This window comes from Trachinotus anak, unplaced genomic scaffold (assembly GCF_046630095.1).
Source record: "Trachinotus anak isolate AG129_WGS33_773 ecotype Australia unplaced genomic scaffold, CSIRO_AGI_Tana_v1 ptg000019l, whole genome shotgun sequence".
NCBI lineage: Eukaryota > Metazoa > Chordata > Actinopteri > Carangiformes > Carangidae > Trachinotus > Trachinotus anak.
In genome coordinates, this window is record NW_027273870.1 from 14,885,236 (window position 1) to 14,907,702 (window position 22,467).

General features: G+C 44.0%; 2 protein-coding genes across 4 annotated transcripts; one reads left to right on the forward strand and one right to left on the reverse strand.

Moving 5' to 3' along the window:
- Nucleotides 1-3,749: 3,749 nt before the first annotated feature.
- Nucleotides 3,750-16,681, reverse strand: patl1 (PAT1 homolog 1, processing body mRNA decay factor). 2 transcript variants are annotated; one of them, XM_071505736.1, is made up of 20 exons: nucleotides 16,534-16,681; nucleotides 15,105-15,210; nucleotides 14,579-14,806; nucleotides 14,094-14,357; nucleotides 13,421-13,509; nucleotides 12,758-12,832; nucleotides 9,974-10,174; nucleotides 9,575-9,676; nucleotides 8,378-8,455; nucleotides 8,031-8,251; nucleotides 6,587-6,731; nucleotides 6,263-6,380; nucleotides 6,081-6,178; nucleotides 5,756-5,815; nucleotides 5,523-5,668; nucleotides 5,270-5,429; nucleotides 4,677-4,802; nucleotides 4,430-4,521; nucleotides 4,185-4,334; nucleotides 3,750-4,076 (listed from the first exon to the last, which is right to left on the reverse strand). In XM_071505736.1, the coding sequence occupies exons 1-20, from the start codon at nucleotides 16,546-16,548 to the stop codon at nucleotides 4,055-4,057; spliced, it is 2,496 nt and encodes an 831-aa protein (XP_071361837.1). In that variant the 5' UTR covers nucleotides 16,549-16,681; the 3' UTR covers nucleotides 3,750-4,054. The 2 variants fall into 2 exon arrangements, with proteins under 2 accessions (XP_071361837.1, XP_071361836.1); XM_071505735.1 differs by lacking the exon at nucleotides 16,534-16,681 and adding an exon at nucleotides 16,074-16,221.
- On the forward strand, nucleotides 16,652-20,988 carry LOC139637156 (uncharacterized). 2 transcript variants are annotated; one of them, XM_071505738.1, is made up of 5 exons: nucleotides 16,652-16,761; nucleotides 17,076-17,235; nucleotides 18,372-18,485; nucleotides 18,998-19,634; nucleotides 20,055-20,988. In XM_071505738.1, exons 2-5 carry the CDS (start codon nucleotides 17,089-17,091, stop codon nucleotides 20,264-20,266), a joined length of 1,110 nt encoding a protein of 369 aa, XP_071361839.1. In that variant the 5' UTR covers nucleotides 16,652-16,761; nucleotides 17,076-17,088; the 3' UTR covers nucleotides 20,267-20,988. The 2 variants fall into 2 exon arrangements, with proteins under 2 accessions (XP_071361839.1, XP_071361838.1); XM_071505737.1 differs by having other exon boundaries at nucleotides 16,679-16,819.
- Nucleotides 20,989-22,467: the final 1,479 nt, after the last annotated feature.

Genomic DNA, 22,467 nt, shown 5'->3' on the forward strand with positions numbered 1-22,467 from the left:
AAAGCCTGTTGACATCTCTCTCCAGGATAGAGAGAGACGTTCCTTTGGTGGGGGAGGAGGGGGGTTCTGATGTGGCTAGTTGTGGAGGTGCCAGGGCCCCTGCTGAAGTGGGGGAGGAGAAGCTGGTGGTCTGGAGGTGGTGGCTGGACTCGCGGGGGTTGGTGTCAGGCCTGTCCCATTGTCTTTCAAAGCGGCAGTAGAACTCATTCAGATCGTTGGCCAGGCGGAAGTCGTTAATGGAGTGGGGGGGTTTAGGTTTGTAGTTAGTGATCTGTCTGAGCCCTTTCCAGACAGAAGCAGAGTCATTGGCTGAGAACTGGAGCTGAAGTTTCTCAGAGTACAGTCGTTTAGCTTCTCTCACCGCTTTGCTAAACCTGTACTTGGACTCTTTAAACTTGTCCCTGTCCCCACTCCTGAAAGCTTCCTCCTTTTGCCTCCTGAGCTGACTGAGCTTAGCTGTGAACCAGGGTTTGTCATTGTTATAACTCACCCTGGTGCGTGATGGGATACAGCAGTCCTCACAGAAGCTGATGTATGACGTCACAGCCTCTGTGAACTCATCCAGACTGTTGGAAGCAGTCCTGAACACCTCCCAGTCAGTGCAGACCAAACATGCCCGCAGATCCTCTATGGCTTCACTGCTCCACTGCTTCGATGTCCTCACGACAGGTCTACACAGTTTTAGTTTCTGTATGTGGGAATCAGGTGGACCATCACATGGTCAGAGTGGCCCAGTGAAGCCCGGGGGACGGCGTGATGAGCACCACTGATTGTGGTGTAACAGTGGTCCAGAGTGTTCCCCTCTCTGGTCGGGCAATTAACAAACTGTCTGTATTCGGGCAGTTCGTGGTTGAGGTTACCTTTGTTAACGTCACCAAGGACAATAACTAAGGAGTCCGGGTTGGTCCGCTACTACACCACAATCACATGACTTCAACATCACCACCACTAAACTTCAACTTGTAGTTTCATTTAGCTCTGACCTCTTCTACAAAAACCTTTCTTCTTATAAAGTTAGTAACAGTTTGTTAGAGAATGAGAATAAACCCAACGAGGCTCTAAAGGTGGACTGGTGAGTAGATCAGTTTTCATGTTCAGACTTATGACTTTTAACGTCCCAGACAAACTCTGAAGTCTCATTTAGACACTTGTGCGGTTTTTTTTAAACAGACGGAAAAGTTTCAAGAAAGGACTGGGGTATTTACTGACAGATTTTATGTCAGAGAATAAAACCTGAAAATGTCCTGAGCTTGTGTTAACACAGACCATATTTCAGTCATCAACCAAAAACATGAGACTGAAGGACCAGGGAACAGGAAGTGATGACACGATAACTAATGTCCAGGTTGTAGCACTCAGATCTGCAGAACTCTACAGGACCACACCAGTTCAGTGCGAAATATTGATCCTCTCAGTAACACTCAGATTTATAGATTATTTTGCACTTTAATCTGCAACAATCAGAATCTTCTAGACTTCTCTCACTCACACACACACACCTCCTCCCTGTGATGTGGTCACTTCAAAGTGTACACAAAGAAACAAAGAAACGCATGACCTTTAACATCATGATAACAGGTAATCACAGAAGTAAAGACGGGACATGTGTCTCAGGAGATTTATTAATGTGGATTCTCCCAGTGAAAGTCAACCTTTGAGATCCAGGCAGAACAAACTACACCCTGGAGAAAAGCTTAGTATGACCACAGGTCCCGTTGCTGAGGCAACAAGCTACAGGCTGCAGGAGTGACTGCTGTGAACAGACATAAGACGCATGTAGCGTACAGCTGAGGTCACAGAGCCAGCTACTAACACTGTAGTTCAGACTCAGATCAGGATTAAACATGTTCTGGGTCCAGTGTAGTTCAGGTCTCCAACGGTCTTATGTTGTGTTTTGGTTTTTGGTTGTGTTGACACAGAGATCGACAGTCTGAAACCTACAGACAGACACCGAGACCAGTCTGCAGGTGAGTACATCTTATTCATTCATGTAGAAGATGCCCATGGTGGAGTACAACTCTAAAGTAGATCTACCAACATGATCATCTCCTAGCCTGTATTCAGTATGTAGTATGTGGAAATTACAGATCTGGAGGGTTCTCACTGTGACCTGCAGGTTGACAGCCTCTCACTTCTCATGTTATGTTTGTTACTGTCGATCGACCACAGTGGATCAATAGACACATGCTGAAGCTCACAGGATTTTACTTGGTAAAAACTGGTGCAGTCATAGTAAAACATGGACACCAGGGCACATCGAAAGCATAAGCAGAGTCAGGGGAATTAAACTGCAAATGTTTAAATATTATATATTTTTTGATGGCATGGGGAAGTAAAACGCAGCAGGTTGAAATGAATAACTGTGACTTTTTGCGAGACTCTCAACTAATTTGGTTTTTCCAGCTGAGTTTTATTTAATAACACTCAAGACTTCTGAGAGAAGACCCCCAAGTGTTTGTTGACAGTGTCACCTCTTCATTACTTCTCTGAATTTGGTGCATTCAAACTAATCAGTTCGCTTTTGTCTGTCGTCGCTCAGGGCCCGATGCTAAAATGGCCAGAGGAGGAGGCTGCTGCTCAGGCAGGCTGGAGATGAAGCACCAGGGAGAGTGGAGACCTCTCAGCATCAGGGACAAAGAGACTGAAACCCACGTTAAGGTCAGGTATGCACAAGTGGTGTGCAGGCAGATGGACTGTGGCTCTGTGATTTCAATAATGCACAGCACCAACAGCACCGACCAGTTTCATGACGCAGTGCAAGAGACACGTTTTTCCATATTGTTCCAAATCAAATCAAACACTTCTCTATGCCCTCTGATTCAACAAATTTCTGGAGGGAAAAATATAAAATATAGTGAACGAAACTATTGATGTTTTTTTTTTTTCATAATAATAGAAACAGAGTGAATCAAGTCATTAGAGGCGGGGGGGCTATCATGGTAACTACGTTGGTAACTTACACAGTACAAACACAAACCATCGTTAAGACACAGGGGTTTCTCGAAACCATGGTTACACCGAACAGTGAAGTGAAGTTGTACAGTTTGAACCGCAGCCCCCAAGCTGTGGGTAGAAGCTGAGCGACTTCATTAATAATGACAGAAGATGCAAGAAAAAATACTTGTAAATTTCTCTATAAATGGATTCCTCTGTCCATGTATTTTTAATGAACTGGATGGTATGAGATGATGTGCAGCAGGTCTCTGGGTGAAAATGAGGGCAGAGGAGAATAGGATAGGCAAAAGTAATTGATAGGAAGGCAACAGTAACTCAAATAACCACTTGTTACAACCAAGGTGTGTAGAAGAGCATCTCTGAATGCACAACACATCAAACCTTGAAGCAGATGGGCTACAGCAGCAGAAGACCACACCAGGTGCCACTCTTGTCAGCTAAGAACAGGAAACCAAAGCTACAATTCGCACAGGCTCACCAAAATTGGACAATAGAAGATTGGAAAAATGTTGCCGGTCTGTTGAGTCTTGAGTTCTGCTGCAACATTCAGATGTTTTCTTGGCACATCTTGGACCCCTTAGAACCAACTGAACATCATTTAAACACCACAGCCTACGTGAGTATTGTTGCTGACCATGTCCATCCCTTTATGACCACAGTGTACCCATCTTCTGATGGCTGCTTCCAGCAGGATACCACGCCATATCACAAAGCTCAAATCATCTTAAAATGGTTTCTTGAACATGACAATAAGTATACAACATGGAGGATGTGAAGAAATAAAAGTCCACATATTTATATAATAGAAATACTTTTAATTTTAAGGTTCATCACAGGCATAATCGTAAACAAGATATTTAAAAATGCAGATTTCATATTTATCATCATTCAGACTGTGCACCTTTTACGCTCACTCGCACACGCACATGCACACACACACCAGAGACAAAACAAAGAAAAACAAGTGACTAGAGATTCTGCTGGATTAAAATGATCCACCATGGACACATGGACACACACACGGACACACACACTCACACACACACACACAAAGACAAAGGTCTGCATCGAGTGGGGGTGTTCATGTCTGTAGTAACTTCTACCTGGACAAAGCAGAGATCCTGAGAAACAAAACAAAGTTTTCACATCATCAGATTAAGTTTAAAACAGCAACACTGAGCTATCTGTCTATGTGTGTATGTGTGTGTGTGTGTGTGTGTGTAACTCACTGCAGCTTGTTCTGTAACAGCTCCAGCCTCTGCCGGTCGACGTAGCGTGAGAAAAGGGAGAGCAGGTTGGAGGGAGTGAAGAGGGGAGGGGAGAGGGAGGAGGGGGGGATGCTGAGCAACTCCCTTGTCACTGAAAACACCAACTCAGTCCTGATGGGGGGGGGGGGGGGGGGGGAGAGCCACTGTGAGTTAATGAGGAACAGAGAGAACCACGTTGTGATAGTGACATCACTGACACAGCTTACCATCGATTGTCGTCCATGAGCTGACAGTTGGGGTCTGAGCTCTGCATCCTCTCCCCCTCACTCAGGACCAGGTACAGCAGGGTCACACCAAACTGCACAGGAGCAAACAGACAGGTGTGTGTGCGTGTGTGTTAACACACAGGTGTGTATCTGTCACTGTGTGTGCAGTCTGACCATCTCACCAGAGGGTCTCAGGTTCTGAGTCAGCTCTGTGTGGGTGTGTGTGTGTGTGTGTGTGTGTGTGTACCTTGTTGTGCAGTACTGTGGCCAGTTGGCCCTCGTTCCCTTGAAGCTCCTGGAGCAGGTCTGTGAGGGCGGAGCTCGACAATGACTGGATCACAGCAGAAACCGGCTCCACTAACCAGCACAGCACCTGCGCATGTTCACATTCACACTATCACATCCGCATGTACAACGTGTTACACAACACTTCATCCACCCACAACAGTTTACTGAGCAACGTCGGACTTACCGTCCTGTTTCAGTCTGTTTTTGTCTAATGCTCGCACTTGATGTAGTCCAGTCTCAGTCTCTGCAGTCTCAGACCTAAGACTACACAAACTAAGACTGAACAGACTGTGTAATCTTAGTTCTCTGGAGCCTTAGGACTGTGAAGTCTCAGGTCTGTGTAGTCTTAAACTGTGTAGTTTCAGTCCATGCAGTCTTTGATTGGTTTGTTTAGTCTAAGATGTGTAGTCTTGGGTCTGTGCAGTCACAGACTGGTCTGTTGTCAATGCTCCTCTTTGTGTGAGAGAGTGAGAGAGAGCAGTAACATGTTTGTTAACAACATGTCAACCAGGATACACACACTGCTCCCACATGTCTGATGTGTTTCCTTACCTGGTCCTGCTTGTCCTTCTTGGCCAGGGCAGGGAGGTTGCGTGCTATCGCCATGACAACGGCGGTGGCCTGGGCTGAGGGCAGTAAGGGAAGGAGCCTGGATATGAGCCGCTTGCCCTTCCTCACGGACATGATCATCACACACTGCTCATCACTGACTCTGAGAGGAGAAGAAGGGTTAGTGTGTGTAGATGAGTGTCTGTGGTTCAGGTGTCACCCCACCCCCCACCTCCGACCTCCCACCCCCCTTTACCTGTCATCCCACTCCTTCTCACGCAGAGAGTTGCACAGCTGCACTGTGTTGGTCTTGTGCTGCTCCAGCAGAGCCTCGCGGTCCTCTTCTGGCGCCTGGACAAAATGCTTCTCAAAGTCCTGAACCTCCAGCAGCAAACTGTACATCTGGAAGACAGGGTTGGACAGAGACCGGGGTCACACAGGTGTGTTCAGGATCCAATAGTGTATCCTGCAGTCACATGCTCTTCCTACCTTCTCCACAGTGTAGAGGATCTGCCGCCTCTTATTCCAGACCTGCTTCTCTCTTTTCTCCTGGAGACAGAGGACACTCAGTGACCCACACAGAAAATAATAAATCAACACGAACACGACACACTGCTGCGTTAGCAGCTCTGTTAGACCATGGTGAGGATGCTAAGCTGACCACCCATGAGCTGACCAATCACCTAGCAGCTAACAAAGAGAATGTTTGAGGCTGTGAATCAGTGCTGGTCAGTTTGAATCTCTTGGTCTTACAGGGGACAGCTACCTGTCCAATCAGGTGTTTACAGGGACAGAGAAACAACAGTGAACACACCTCATCATCTGAGCGAGTCGTCACCACAGCATCAATCATCTTACGGGGGTTGTTGACACTAGAGACCGTCAGCTTCCCTAAAGAGCCTGCAAACTGAACTGTGGATAAAACACAGGTCAATGATCAGCACTGGTGTCCAGTGTTGTGTGTGTGGTCACAGGTAACACTCAGGTGTCATTTACCTGGTCTGTAGGTGTGTTCAACCTTGGCAACCTGAGGAGTGATGAGTTTGGTGGTGTGTTCCTTCTTACTGCTGTCTGTCTCTCTCTCCTGACGTTTCTCCATCTTTTCATAGTAATTCTACACACACACACACACACACACACACACACACACACGAACGATTAAAAATCCACACATCCAGATGACATCTTCAGAGTGCTCTGAGGTCACGGGGAGGTTGGTTTGTTTGATGGTGGAGAGCAAGGTGAGGTTAATGACAGCGTATGTTAAAATTAATAACTGAGACTGAGAATATTCTAATCAATTACACATCAGACACACACCTGATAGTAGTAGTCATCCAGGTATGGGTCAGTACTCTGCAGCTGCATCATCTGGATCTTGGTGACCCACTCTTTCTCTTTCTGAGTCATCAGGTTACTGTAGGGGTCCCTGTTGCGCCGGTCCCCTCCAGCCCGGCCCCGGTCCCTACAGGGGGGGGTACACAGATGAGAGTGTGAGAGTCTTAGACCTGTTCAGCCCTTTTCTGATCAGGTATTAACATGGTCTTCAGTGATCAGATCACCCGTGTTCAGCTCAGAGTTTGTCTGTTTGCGCCTGATTTTAAATGAGTTTCAGTGACCACCTGTGATTAGATCTCACTTCCTGCATCATATGTAAATAAACAGGTATGCGATGTTGAGAGAGATCGAGAGAGAGAGGTTGAGTCAATCACTGCTCTGTTCAGAGCTCTCTGGTGAAATAAAGTTTCATTCATTAGAAACCATTAGGATTGTCAAACGATTAATTTTGTCTTGATCGTTTTATTACATGATTAAAATTCAATTCTTTTGCATTTCAGAACTGTTTTCTCTTGCTTGACAACATAAAAATGTCAGTATGTCTGAACCAGATGCTAACGTTAGCATGTCTGACGTGTAATTATAAAGATGTCTGATAATTTATTTATCTGTAGATGAGCTCTGGGTAGGTTATATTTTTATTTTCCAACTTATTTGATCTTCACCAATGACGATTCAGGCATTGGATTTAAACTCTTTAGGTCTCCCGACACACCCCTTTATGCAGAGCGGAACCGCCCCCCTTTTGCTCCCACAGACATGAATTGCCATGAAGTATCTTGCTCTGCCATGTAAAATCTTTGTAGAAAGTGTCTGTGGCAGCTTGACAACAAGTAAGGGTGCGTCAAAGGGTCAAAATAGCAGCAGCCAAAGATTCTAGAATGTAGCGCTCTAGAATCTTTGTTAACAGCACCAGTGACAGTGTAAACTAAAGAATCTTTGATGGCACGCGATTAAAAAAAAAATAACACGCCCCATAAACAACAAAATATTTTCAGTACATTATTAACTGTGTTGGGACTAATCAGACTGTGGCAGAGGACGACAGTAGAGGAGGCAGTCCTTCAATGTGGCCCAGGGCACGTTCACATTCATCAGCAAAGAGAATGTGGCCACATGAGGCCCAGACCACCTCCAAATATGGTCTGAGTGATCGTCACACCTGAACTTAGAGCTGAACACTGGTCATCAGATCACGCGGGACAGACGTTAATACCAGGTCTGACCAGGACCTCAGTGGTGTTCTGGTGGAGACTGAAAGGTGATGACTCTTAAGTCTTCTGTTGTGTCTGATGTCTTATGTCTAGAATAATGTCTGTGAGACACACACACACACACACACACACACACACACACACACACACACACACACACACACGCACACACACACACACACACACACACACACACACACACACTTTCTTACCCTCCTCGGCTCTGCATGCGCTGGGTTAGCATGCGACGGTGCTGAGGGTGGAGGTGGGTGGTGTTGTGCCGGATGGGTGGTGTGTGGTTGGGGGGACCATGAGGAGGCAGTGGCCCCATACGATGACCATGTGGAGGAGGCGGGCCACCAAAGAATGGCCTGAAACCTCCACCACCTGGTAACAATGCAGGTGCTGGTCCACCACGGGCAAATCCTGCCACCTGGAGAGAGAGAGAGACAGATGAGGAGTGAGTGAATGACCCAGGCCCCCCGCCCCAACCCCCACCAGCATCAAGGCCCTGTCTCAGATCTCAGACCACAATCTAAAAAGATGGGTGTGTACCAACCTGAGAGTTGAGCAGCTGGGCTCGTTGAATCTGGGACAGAACTGGAGGAGGGAATGGCCCACGACACAGCGGAGAGTTCTGAATGGAACAAAAGAACTTTGATGACTGAGAATAACCAGAAACAAACGACATGGACGTCTATCTGTTTATCTGTCATCTGTCTTTACTTAAGAAAGAAAAGTCTGGCACATTCATGACTATAGGGCTGGCCCCACAGTTGCGGTCCAGCCAAAAACACAACACAATACTCTATACAAAAACATATAAACACACTAAATATATTGTACACACAAACACACCAACAAAAGCAAGAAACAACAAGGAGCAAATTCACAATTATGACAACATATTAAAAAGTGAAGGAAATGTGCCTTTGACCGAGATTTAAAAACAGAATTAGAGGGAGCTCAGCTGATATCTATCTAATGGAAACTGCTTCCATCATTTTGGAGCAGCCACAGCTGCATCTGGACCAAGAAGTCCTAATACAAAGAACAACAGTGGTCCGGTGGACCTGATTCTTTCTCTACATGAAGAACAGAATCAGCTCCAGTTTGAAACGGTTGATGTGCTCAGCGCAGAGTCTTAGTGTGTATGGTCAATCAAGAAACGCATCCTTAAAAATCCAAAGTATCATAACTAGAATTACTGCCTTGTGGTTGTATCCCTCTGCGACTCAGATTAGTGTCAGATCACATTCCCGTTTATCCAGAGTCATATCAAATATTAACCATTTATGTGAAATTTGTCATAATTGCTGTGTGAAGTCTTGAGTAATGGTTAAAAAGTGTTTTGTGAGGAGTGAAGTAAATGTTTGTACCATATTTGAAAAAATTCCCTCAAGGCATTACAGAACTTAATCTAGTGTACTGAGTTCATCCTTGAGTTCAAGTGGACATTTGTGCCAAATTTGAAGAAGTTCTGTTGAGGTGCTATTGTGTTATCGCGTCCACGAGTATGGGATGGACAACCTGAAAACAATGTCTCCAGCCCTGACTGTCACTGGCTCGGAGTCATAAAAATGGCAGTTTGTCATTTTACAGTGGGCTATTTGCCAAAATGGGTACCAGTTATGTCCAGTTGCTAGGCAACCAGCAGAGACTCCAACTGTGTTGTGAAATTATTATTACTACTAAACACTGATGTCATGTCCGTACAAAGCTTAAGACCTGGAGGAGGAGGAGAGGAGAAACTCACAGCTATGTTGAGGAGGGTGTTGGGTGACAGACGCTCGGGGAAAGGAGGTGGGTATCTGTGCTGGACCGGGGCTCTCACATGAACTGCTGTGGGATGGTGGGTCTACACACACACACACACACACACACACACACACACACACACACACACAGTGCTTACTATCTGTTCAGCAATATCACAACACAATGCAGAAAGGTGACTTCTACAACTAATGAGACTGATAGACACGCTGTGATGACACCAGGGAATATCTCTAATAATAATAACGTAATATTATTGCACAGCTTTTAAAAAGGACATTACTTCTGTCAGTGGTATTCCTGTTCAGTGCTGTGTGCGACTAACTCTAGGTCTTAGAGTGGTAGAAACACCTGTGTCTGAAAACCTTTGGCAACTCACCTGATGATTTAGAGCGTGGCTCATTGGCTGTTTGGGTGGGGTCCCAATAGGCACTGCCCTCACTGGAGGGGAGCCAATCACAGGGGAAGAAGAGCGTGGGGGTGGGACCCTCTCTGACAAATCCCGTCCTTCATCACTCCTACCCTGAGAGGGTAATTTAGGAAGACCCACCTCTTTGATAATAGACATGAGTGGACTGTCCTAAAGAGGAGGAAGCAGTAAATAAAATACGAGAATCAACAGCTTGGTCATGACATTACCACAATGAGCCTCCTGAATATAACCTGGGGATATTTCTGTGGAAACAACTAATGCCACTGACTGAAGTCATACAGCAGCAACAAACAAAAACAAAGGTTTTGGAAAAAGAATTATCAGACCTGGATTCAGAAGTTATCACACCTAGGCCCCGTTTGGACCTGGCATTAACATCCAACCTGAGTGATCTGATCACAAGTGGACAGCTCTAAGTACCGTTGTGAATGCACCCAGGACGCATTTGAGATCTCTCAGACCACATTCAGAGGTGGTCTGGGCCACATGTGGCCACATTCTTTTAGCAGTGTGAACGCAAATGCACCCTGGTCACATTTAAGGACCACCTACTCTACTGACGTCCTCTCCCACAGTCTAATTAGTCCCAACACAGTTTCATAATGAACCGAAAATATTTTACTATTTCTGATGGATAACACCTTATTTCAATATTAAGCATTGAGCACATTGATTCACTCAACCCGCTGTACGCTTGCTCTCTCTCACACACAAACAGGGAAGCACGTTGACAATGGATCCGTCCATCAGATTGGCTAAATACAACAATACACACCTGTTTATTTGCATATGAAGTGGGGAAGTTAGATCTGATCACAAGAGGTAATTGGAGATGCATTTTAAAGCCAAATGTGAACAGACAAACTTGATGCATGTTAATACCAGGTCTGAACAGGGGGCAGAGTTATGAGACCTGGAGTCAGGAGTTATCAGGCCTGGAGTTATCAGACCTGGAGTCAGGAGTTATCAGACTAATAAAGGGAAACATCAGTTGATGTGAACCAGGCCTGACAACAAAGATCTCAAAGAGTGAGGATGAAGAAGCGTTATAAAGGGGTCACAGAGTTCAGATCTTCATCAGTCCACAGTCTATACACAAACTCCACAAACTGTCTATAGATGAAGATGATTCAGTTTCTATAAATGGACGTTGAGCTACAGTGACTCTCGTATTACTGGAACTTTTCAGACATTTTCTGTCTACACAGTCAACAAGCTGGAAGTCTTCACACTAAATATCAACAGTTCCATTATATAGATCTGCCCTTACAGTGTTAACGCTGTTTCAATGCATCTGCCTCTGTTACTGGGGAGTTTTTACCTCTATCGGTGAAACTATTCTCTTTTTCTTTAGGTAGGGAGATGAGCTGCAAACATGGTGCTGGTGTTCCTGACCTTCAGCTTGGGTCACTCTGCAGCCCAGTCTCATTAACTGCCCCTCTGAGCGCAGTGCTTCCTCTCCCCTCAGATAAAACGATTCCCAGTTATCAGTCACTCCAGTGAACTGAAAGGAAAACTGAAACCAGGTCCCTGCTATAACTCGAGTCATTCGAGTTATAGCATAAGAGGGTTTGACATGTTCTGAAAACCTTTTTATTTATATTATCCAAACTACAGGAGCTGCAGTTATTGACAAAGGTCAAATCACAACATTATAAAATGAAGCCCTGTGGTTCCACAGAGAAGCCCTGGTCTACAGATCATATTCTCCACAAAAGGGACACATTTGTTGGGTACAGACCAACAAAAATCACACCATCATTTTCAGATTTTGTCAGTTAAATGACATTTAAAAATCACTCATATCTGCCAGAATAATCACAATCTGATTTTTTTCATATTGTTCAGACTTATTCCATCTCAAATATAAGCTGCTCCCCCTTCTCAGCTACTGGAACAGGACCTACACTTAGTTTTCCAAATTACTTGTGAAACCTAGCCCTTTGCAGGAATCATTTCTCCTAACTTATGTGCATGCCGTGCACTCACCCAGTACGTAGGGCATCGTACACAGAGCAAGCTAGAATTGACCCTGAGGTGGATCCTGTCTGTGACTCCTTCATATGTTCTAGTCATGTCCTTCCCAACTCGTCTCTGAAATCTTACTATGTCCCATTGAGCTGAACCAATTTGACCAACACCAAACAAGGTGTCTTAGCTGTCACCCCTTCACCGGCTCGATGAGCTGTACTTTGTAGACACAGAGATGCTGCCCCTCATTCCCACTGCGTCAGGGATTTTATGCTCATATTTGAAAGTTGAAAGAAATGAGCCAGTGAAGTACGGGGCTTTTGGTTGATAAACCTGCTGTGTCTCCGAATAACTCCTCCTAACTATTATCAGTCTCCTACTGTTCTTTTGTTGTGTATTAAATTATTTAATTCACACTTTATATAGACAATTATCCTGCTCATTGTCATGTGTTGTTTACTTTGTGTTTATGTTTTGTCAGCTTGGTGCGTGGGGCCAGATGAGCTGGGGAAATGCTGATGCTGCTCCAAAATGAGAACTACAGGAGGTCATGATGGAAAGGAGAGTGGCCCTCCAACAGTAGAAAAAACAGTGAAGCTGTAAATGACACTGTAAACGTAAGAAACACATCTATTAACCAAATGTCCTGACAGGATCATTTCTAAGATGTGCTTGTGGTAATGACCCATGATCAGCTGTTGTGTTGGCTCTGCATGTTAATGAGGATAAGCTGCAAACAGAAGAGCAAGTGTCCCTCACCTCCATGTGTGTCACCAGTCCGGGGGTGATGCTGACAGGTCCAAACCCCATACTGTTCTCCCAAATACTGTTCATCTAAGAGGGACAGATAATCAACATCAACAAAAGGATTTTAAATAAAATTGAAATAATTGTGATTGCAGTGATTTGCTTTCAGCATGAATAAAAACAAATAAAATAAAAAGATTAATATTTTGTCCAGATCAAAAAGATAAAACAAACAGAACCATTACAACTGGAACAGGACCTAAACTTAACTGTTTTTTTAGGTATAAATTGGGAATGAAACTGTAACCTGTGACCCAGAGGAACAAATAAACCTTTATTAAAACTACACTGTATATCCTCATTTTTGAAAAATTAAAATTCTTAATTTGGGGAAAAACTAAAAAAAAAAAAAATTCTTAATTAAATCAAAGTAAAATACAGCAAGTTATTGAGGGTTTCTTGGATGTTCAGTACAAATTTCAACCCAGGAAACATGAAAATGTTTAAATCTAGCTGCAAGGCTCAAACTTCAGAGCTGAAGGATTTTTTCAGGATCCTATGAAATTAAAAGAAGTTCTGAAGTCAGGTCCTGATTGGTGTGGAATGGATAAAGGGTTAAGGTTAGCCCTAATACTAACACTAACCCACCCTGGTCCACAGAGATCAAACACTAACCTGACCAATAGGAGCTGAGCCTCTGTGCAGCAGGTGCTGCTGCTGCTGGTAGCTGAGCACTGATGGTGGAAGAGGACCAGGAGGAAGACCTGGAGGAGAACAGAGCCAGTCAAAACAGGTTTCAGTACAACAGGGCAATACAGAGGACCCCACACACAGAGAGAGAGAGAGAGAGAGAGAGAGCAAGAGAGAGAGGCAGAGAACCACACACACACACATACGCAAGAGAGAACCACACACATACACAGAAAGAGAGAACCACAGTATACAGTATTTTAATTCAGCTTAATTCACAGTAAAGCTGTTCTCACTGATATGATTTTCTGTTGTCATGAAAAAGGAACAAGTTTGAAAAAAATTTGACTGAAACATGGTAACTTCAGCAGTAGAGACTCTCTGGTATGGAAAGTAGCTAAGGTTTGTCCAGAAAGTGTGTGTATTTGTTGTGGATCTGCTGTAAATGCCCCTTAAGATGTATAAACAAAATAATAATTATTAAAGAGCAACATCCAATGGGAAAAGTCCAACATCCGGCCAGATGGTCAAATGGACCAATGTTTTCACACCATCATAGAGTTAGGTGAAACAGAAGAGCTGGTAAAGGATGCTGGTTAATTTGGTTTTTGATTGGCAAATGATACAAAAACAAGACAAAGTATTGCTTCATCCTCACCTGAAGAGGAGGGCCCAGGAGGCAGCTGGTTCTGGGGGTGATGGGGATGCTGGTGTGGTTGTGTGGGATGCGGGATGGAGGAGGTCTGGGGCAGGACTCTGGGTCGGTCCAGTCCCTGCAGAGCGGACAGGCTGGATCCTGAAGAGCTCAGAGATGGACAGGGCCTCTGAGTCGCTCCGACCCCAGCGATGGCCGGGTCTGCCTCCAGGATGAGTCTGGCCAGGGACTCAGCCAAATCACCTTCCCCTCCTCGATCCTCCACATCTGAAATGACAGTTTTACTTTGGATTTTCCAACAGGTGGATTATTGCTCTCCATGTCAGAGCGCAAACAACCAGTCTAGAAAACTCTTTGGCCAGCTGTGATTTTAATCTCTAGGAACTCTAATAAAGAACCACTGATGAGCCCAAGAGCCAAAGATGACCAGAACAGTGAAGGAAAGAAAGAGAAATGAACAGTCAGACTCCCCTAATGACATCACTGACCTGGTGGACGTAGTCCAGAGGAAGACGAGGAGAAGTTGAGTGAAGGGAGGGGGGATGGAAGGGAGAGATGGCCCGCTGCAGTAGGGAGATGGGTGGAGGATGAGTCCTCAGGTCCTCTTGAATCTGATTCTATTCCCATCCCCCCTCCTCCTCCCCCTCCTCCTCCTCCTAGCCCATCCCGCTCATCGAGCTCTGCGAGGCGTTTGTGCTCCTCCTGCCAGTCGTCATCTGGAAGAGGGGCCAGAGAATGTTTGGTTGTTCTATGACAACTCATCTGTGCTGCTTCTTACAGGAACAGTGACAAACTGTCTTACAGCTGATTCACAATCACAGTGAACACCTAGAGAACACCTATAAAACCTCTACTGAACACCTAGAGAACATATAGAGAACACCTAAAGAACATCTACGTAACACCTACACAACACCTAAAGAGCATCTTCTTACACAAGTGTGTATTAATAAAACAGCATTGGAGCATTAATCGTACACCAACACATTTAATTATGATTTATGTATGACTCACCGATGGCCCCAGCTCCAAAGGTGTCATCGTTGAACTGATCAATTTCATCTTCCTCTTCTATCAGTCCCTCATCTTCCTCCTCCAGCGTACAGTCTTCATCCAGGGACTGCAGCGACAGCAGGGAGGATATATGGAAGGACAAGGAATGGAGTGAGAGGCAGGACACGGGGATGTGGGTAAAAGAAAGTGATGGAGGTTAGAGAGAAGAGGTAGGGAGGAGAGAAAAGAGATCAAAAGGATAAAAATGAAGGAACAGGAGAGGACAGAACATGAAACAACGGAAGCTGTTGAACTAAGACTGAAGCACACGCTTCCTATGTACAGAAGAGTTGTGGCTCTGAACACGGCTTTACCTCCACTTTGAGTATCCATACACATGGACAGTGTATAAAATTGATTGTGTGTCCCAGACAAATATTTTTGCATGCACAACACATGCACTGGCATTATCGTTTAATAATATACAGCATCAGCAAAATTGTAGATTTAAGGCCTGTTACACAGGGAATCAGTTTATCAAGAAACTGATGGTTACTGTATTAACACAGCTAAACACTAAATGAACATGGCCCCCAGTGCACCACTACTCTATAAAACCTGTACACTACATTCACTATTGATCAACAATCTGCTGCTGCTAAAGTCACATGGACTGACCATTGGTTTGAGTGTGAAGTTGAGTTTATTTTAGAACCAAGCTGAGCCTGTGAATTTGAATTATTTAATAATTAGGTGAGATAAATATCAAACTTAGTAGCAGGATAAAATTTCCAGTGGCATTAGTCTGATGAACTGAAGTAGTCAAAGTGAATCCAGTTTAAGGTTAACACTGCTGTAGCTAAGTTAACAAGATAAGCTAACATATTATTTCTCTCTGAAAATCAGTGGAAACGCTGCAGATTAACTCCAGAAATAGACATGTCGGAACTAAAAGGTGTGGCAGCAGCTGGCAGCTCCTTTGAAATCCACCTTGAAATAACCTGAGTAGATACAACCATGACTCCTTCTCCACGACCCTCTGACACCCTGGAGGGAGCAAGCGAGCCCGTTAGCCAACATGCTAATGCTGACGTTACATCACGCAGGACACACGTCGCTGAAACACTGCTGCCCAAACACTAACGACACCGTCTGGACAGGGCTGAGGACAACCACGCAGTGGCCTTCCCTAACTCTGATTATTTATCCAACGAGACGTTCGTTCTTGTCATCGGGGCTGAGGAAGCGCCCGCTTTCCCTCCGGTTCATGTCACCAGGCGAGCGGGCTGCTTCACAGGCCGCCGACCGCATCGATGTTACCAGTCGCATAAACAATAGACAGCATTCACCGTGTCAATCACACGGAGTCTTGGGTAACGACCAGGTCTCTGTAGACCACCTGACATGAAACCCAGTGAAGGGAACATGACATTTAGGACACCACACTCACCTGAAATCGGAACATCTATCTTTAGACTTTGGAGAAAAGAAGTGCATCAGGAGCGTGGCGGCGCGCAAATGACGCAGCAGAGACGTCCACTTACGTGCGTTGAGGAACGACGTGACCGAGCACGCATTTGGGCACAGACGGGAGCGCGCTGTTGATTATTGTTGACTGCGTGTTTCTTTCCACTATTTCAAATGAGGAAGAGCGGAAAGGAAGGAGGAAGAGCAGCTGGTAAGATAGTGGTGAGATACTGGTAAACAAAGACCACAGCACACAGGGGTGGACGATGGTGAGGCTTTACTGTCATATCAGTGACATCATCAGTTATTGTTGCTTTCATTTTATTTATTTCACGTAATTACATGTAGTAATGTCAGTAACTGACAAGTGCTGACACAATATATTCAATTATTACTGTTCCAGTTTAAGGAAAGACTCTAATCACAATGGTTCATGTTTTAAATAATGACTTTCCTCACCATTATCTATGTAACCACTGTATCTGTGTGTGTGTGTGTGTGTGTGTGTGTGTGTGTGTGTGTCAGCCTTACTACCACCATGGTTCATTGGCAGCTCTCCTCTCTGGATCAGCTGATGACCTCAGGGTTTGGTCGTCCTTTCCCGCGTCACGGCCTTCAGCTCCTGTACTGGTTTTCCAACCAGTGTGTGACCTGTGACATTTTTGACTTTGTGGTGATCATGAAGGTAAGACAAGACCAGATCACAATTGAAACTGTTTGCCAAGTTAATGCATGTAGTTGTTTTTTGTTCTATTTTTCATAATATTAATGACACTGTTTTCAGGAATATTGTTACAGGACATAAACACATTCATAACTTTACAAACCCATAATATTACTAAACTAAACTAAATTGTGTGTAAAGTTTAATGTATATTCCTACAGGGCTCCAGACTAACTTTTTTCACCACGGTCCTGAAAAACAATTTTAACCGTACTGAAGTGAATGTAAACCGTCCTAAAAATCGAAATGCCGTGCACACACACAGACAGAGATTCCTGGTTTATAGATTAGATCGTTAGATGTATACTGTCTGCTGCAGTCCTGTTTCTGCTCCTGATAGAACATATTAGTGTCTGTATTTCTTAGTATTTCCTAATATTCAGGAATGGGGTGGAAATAAAAATCGGCCTAGGATTTTTGACTTGGACTGACCAACTAGAACCCATCTGGCGACACCATCATATGTAGCCCGTGTCACACTTTACAAGAATCATATAGTCCACTGCTGCTTCAGTGTTAAATCAATGATAAAGATACAAACACATAAACTGTGAGCAGTGGACGGAGCCGCGGGGCCGAACCAAACATAGTTTTCTGGGGAGACAATGAGGCCTCACAGAGCCACAGTGTCGGTGTGCTGCACTGGGTTGATCATCGGATCTCTCTCCCTCTCTCTCTTCCTTTTCCCTGCAATTTGCTCGGCCCACCAGGAATCTGTCCATGCCTTCCAATCAGCCACTCCGTGCCTGGTATTCACAAGCACAACATATTAGCGAGGTCCAATTAACGAGCTGTGACTGAGAGGGTAGATGGACCAGTGTAAGGAGTTCAGCACCTCAACAATTCAGCTCTCCCACTGAGTGAGAGTATTTAGAACAACACAAGAACACGCGGTTCAGCTCGGCGTTCAGTTCAGTTTGTCATCTGCTAAATAAGTAAGTGATAAATTATAGGATATATATCCTTTCGTCCTGGGGGCGTCCTGGCTCAGATCTCTGTTCGTCACTAAAACGTTTTCTATCGTCCCTGGGAGGGCCGGACATTGTTAGTCTTGAGCCCTGTTTCCTCTAAGAAGTGACCATAGTCTGTTGGCACAGCTGGTGTCAGACTGTCAACCAGAGAGAGGTCTCTACGGCTTCCACCTGTTTGCCAATATGGAGGAGCTCCTGCCTGTACAGAGCCGGCACAGGAGGCGCAACAGGCAGAGACAGGTTTGTGATGTTTTGTTGTTTCTTTCATTAAAAAAAAACTCTTCACCGACTTTAAATATGAAGATCAGTTTAATCCTCACTATGAGTCCCACTCAGTCAGTCTGTGAAAACAGGCGTATAATATCTTCTGTGGCTGTGGTGGAGCATCAAGTTTCATTAAGGGAAGTGTTGGATCAAGTGTTTGACCCACACTACTGAATAAGATTCAGGGTTTCTCAGCCTCCATTTCGAACAATTATTTTAAAGTCTGCCTCTTAAAAGTACAACTCTGTGGTGCAACACTTAATAGATGGAGTGACCCTTTAAATGCATTTTTAACCGAGATACTCTTCAGTGTAGGGTTAGGGTTAGAGTGTGAGGGTTTAGGGTGTTAGAGTGTTAGGGTTAGGGTGTTAGGGTTTGGTTAGGTTGACAGTCCCTGAGCGTGCCTTTATTCTCTTCCATCCATCTCATTCAAACGCAGTCTCTCTCTCTCTCTCTCTCTCACTCTCTCACTCTCTCACTCTCTCCAGCTTTTGTACTATGAAGTTGGCAACCTGAACACTGATAAATACCCGGAATCTGCAAACCTCCCGATGTATGTGAGGGAAAATTATGGGTTGGATGGTAATCGTGGTATTAACAATATAGATCGCCTCATCATCAGTTACCAGGTGAGAACCATGGTGGTGGAGACAGTGTATGTCACCCAGCATGACTCAGCTGCCTTCGGAAGGTTCTGTCCCGAAGGGACTTATGAAATCAGCTCTGAACTGATTCAAGCCCTGCAGAGCCCACAGCTAGATCTCACCACCTTCCTTACCATGATGGGCTACTATGGAGATATACAGGGGGTTCAAGATATGGAGGAGCTACACTACCCAGAAGCCTCAGCTCAGACTGTGCAGACCTACAGTGGATTCACAGCAGGACCAGGAAGTGATGACTTACGATTCCTGTCAGAAGCCTTCAACCAGCAACTAGACATCAACATAAGCTTCAGCTATGACCAGCAAGTTCACAACACTGTCAGCGTGACCTCATACAACCCTGGACCGGTGGCCAACTACAGTGAGGTGCAACGTAAACACAGGAGGCCTAAAGCCAACAAGAGACACAGAGCTTTGAGGCAAAGTGACTGGATGTATGGATGGGAGCAGGCTTATACAGGTAAAGTGTCTGTGTGTCTGACAGCTCTTTGTATTTATACAGTGAACTGATTATCAGGTGAAAAGGTCTGAATGAAATTTTTAATCCCAAAAAGTGCACATTAAAGTGTAACACTGCAGTATGTGATGAAGGGGAAGATTTTTCTGGAGCCAGAAACATCCATACTTTATCTACATAGATTGGTGGTTCCCACTAGTCCAGTGGTAAAAGGTAAAATATGTGTCTTGGTAATTTGAGGTGAACCTTTCCTTTAATGGGAAGTGGTTATCTCTAACTTATATGGTCACAGTGACTGAACATAAAATTTCACTCAGCATTGTTGTGTCCTATAAAATTATAGAATGCAGTGAATTTAATGCCGAAAATAATGATGGGCCAGTTTTTGATGCTGCCTCACACTTTGTGAATTTCTGTCTTTAGCTTTTGATAAAGATGCCAGGAAAAGGAATGGAGGAGGAGGAGGAGGAGTCAGCTTGGTGAAGATTCTCCTAGGTGCTGTGGCGCTCTACGTGACAGCCAAATGTTTCAGATGGCTGAGGAGCTGGTGGAAGGAGGAAAACATACTGAAGATGATACCATGGAAGACTCCAAGTTATCAACATACACATGTAATGCTGGATTATGTTTACTAAAAATGTTAAATATGGGGTTAGGGTTAGTCTTTTGTAATCTCATGCATTTCCGATGTTCTTTACAGTTTAATACAGGATACAGTCCAAAACATGAAAAGGTTAGGGTTAGGGTTAGTGCAACTCTAACTGTGGTATATCCCACAGCAGACTTCTTCATGCTATGTGCCTTATTGGGGATAAATAAATAAAAGATCGGAATATTAATTTTAAGAATATCAAACAAGCCAAGCACAACTTTTTTTTTATGGGTTCTGTTCATAAGCATTGAATTAAAATCACAGGATTTCTTTTTAGTCAAATTTTGAAACAAAAACAAGATTGTCAGATGACTCTAAAATGACATTTGAACAGAAAAAAAGTAGACCAGTTGAAGACACAAGCCCAACAAACAAAACCATGAGAAACAACACCAGGGGTCGAAAGAACTCAGTTTCTGAACCCTGAGATGAGGAAACTGTATTTTCTGTTTCAGAAACTGAGATCACTTTAACTCTGAGTCAGTTACCATGGTAATTTACTCTGAGAAGCTAACCTGCTAACCAGTTACCATGGGAACTTACTTTGTAAACCTGCTCACTGATCATTGTAGATAGTCTCTGGGTCTGAAAGTGAAGCCAATGCTGAAGTGCTTTAAACCTGCATTCTGTCTAATGACCATCAGGGGGCAACTCCACTGGTTGTAAAAAGAAGTCTGATTGTATTAAAGTCTATGTGAAAATGTCTCTTCTTCTGACTTGATTTATTACCTCAGTAAACGTTTTTCTACGTTTATAGTCTCAATCGCTTGTTTCAAGTCTTCTTCAAAACATGTTCGTTTTTTTAAATTATGTCATATGTCAGTGGAAAATAGTCCATAAAGCAAGGTATGCATTATGGCAGGGCTACCATGTGATTGACAGACTGTACCACACATGGCGATTGTTACATTTTTACTTATTGAGGCAGCCATTTCTGTCGTGTGTTTGTGAACATGAGGCCACTGTGGGCTGTGAAGCACATCTGTGAGTAGAGCTGGTTTATGGCCATTTATCAATTTTATGGCCATTTTACAATTTTATTGTGGCCATTTTTTTTATTTAGAAAGGACTGGGTAATTACCAAAACTTAATCACACACTTCTGTTCCTGTTTCAACAACAATGCTATGTTAAGAGATGTTTCAGGGCCTTATTATTCTAATAATAAAAGTTTTTGTTTTTGAACTGTTTTCAGTTCGATGCTGTTCTGTTCTGATGTAACCACCAGGGGGGACAAAGTAAAACCAAACTCAAATCCTTGTTTTACTGAACCCCTGTGTGCTGCACACTACTCTTATGTGTGAGTGTACACACACTGCATCTACTCTTATGATTTCAAAATAAAACAGAGGTATATGTTTTGAGTGACATGGACACTGTAAGCATCTGTTTACAGAGAAGCTCCAGTGTTTTAAATTACATGGCAATGAAAACCATTGTCTGCTGTTCTCCACTTCCTTTCTAAGAATGAAACCTTTTTCACACCGGCGGGTTCAACTGTCATAACTGTCACCTGTAAAGGTAACTCCACCTCCTGTCCACCTAGGGTGAGGAGTCAGACTACAGTCTGTTTTCTGTCTCATGTCCCCTGATGTCCTTCTTATAAATAAGGTCTTCGTCTTCTTCTGCTTCTTCTTCTTCCTCTTGTAATAATAATAATAATAATAATAATAAATTAAGAAGGTACAGTCCATAGTGTATATAGGAAGGAGCATACAATTACAGTGCAACAGTTTGAAGTCTGTATAATTATACCAATCCCATTGTTCTCAGTATTTATCCCCTTTCTCCATCTGTCCATGAAGAGTCACAGTCATTGTCTCCACTGTGAACAGAGCTGATAATTGCCTGAACTTTGTAATTTTTTTTTTTTACTTGCAGCCATAAATATCTTAAGAAGATATTTGATATTTCCAAGGTGCAGAAAGGTCAGAAAAGGGAAAATTACAGCTCAGACGCAAAATCTCTGACACCAGAAGGAACACTCCCCAAAAGGGCTCAAGTTTGCATGTGATAACTTTTGTATCATAAGCATCAATAAACATCTGAGTTATTCTTGAGGGCTCATCAGAGTCAGGGATTGTTTCCTTTAGAAAGAAATGGCAGATCTGTAGGTACTGGTACGAATCTTCTGCCCAGCTCCTAACACTGGAGTAAATTGTGATACTTGATGCGTGGCTGGTAC

Excerpts from the sequence above, each read along its gene's own strand:
- patl1 (XM_071505735.1), bottom strand. The coding sequence starts at position 16,163 with ATGTTGGCTAACGGGCTCGCTTGCTCCCTCCAGGGTGTCAGAGGGTCG. Across the intron at positions 14,807-15,104 it reads CTTTGGAGCTGGGGCCATCG|ATGACGACTGGCAGGAGGAG; the intron begins GTGAGTCATACA and ends CCCCTCTTCCAG. Across the intron at positions 8,252-8,377 it reads CCCAGCTGCTCAACTCTCAG|GTGGCAGGATTTGCCCGTGG; the intron begins GTTGGTACACAC and ends CTCTCTCTCCAG.
- LOC139637156 (XM_071505738.1), top strand. The coding sequence starts at position 17,089 with ATGGTTCATTGGCAGCTCTCCTCTCTGGATCAGCTGATGACCTCAGGG. Across the intron at positions 17,236-18,371 it reads ACTTTGTGGTGATCATGAAG|CTGGTGTCAGACTGTCAACC; the intron begins GTAAGACAAGAC and ends CTGTTGGCACAG. Across the intron at positions 19,635-20,054 it reads ATGGGAGCAGGCTTATACAG|CTTTTGATAAAGATGCCAGG; the intron begins GTAAAGTGTCTG and ends TTCTGTCTTTAG.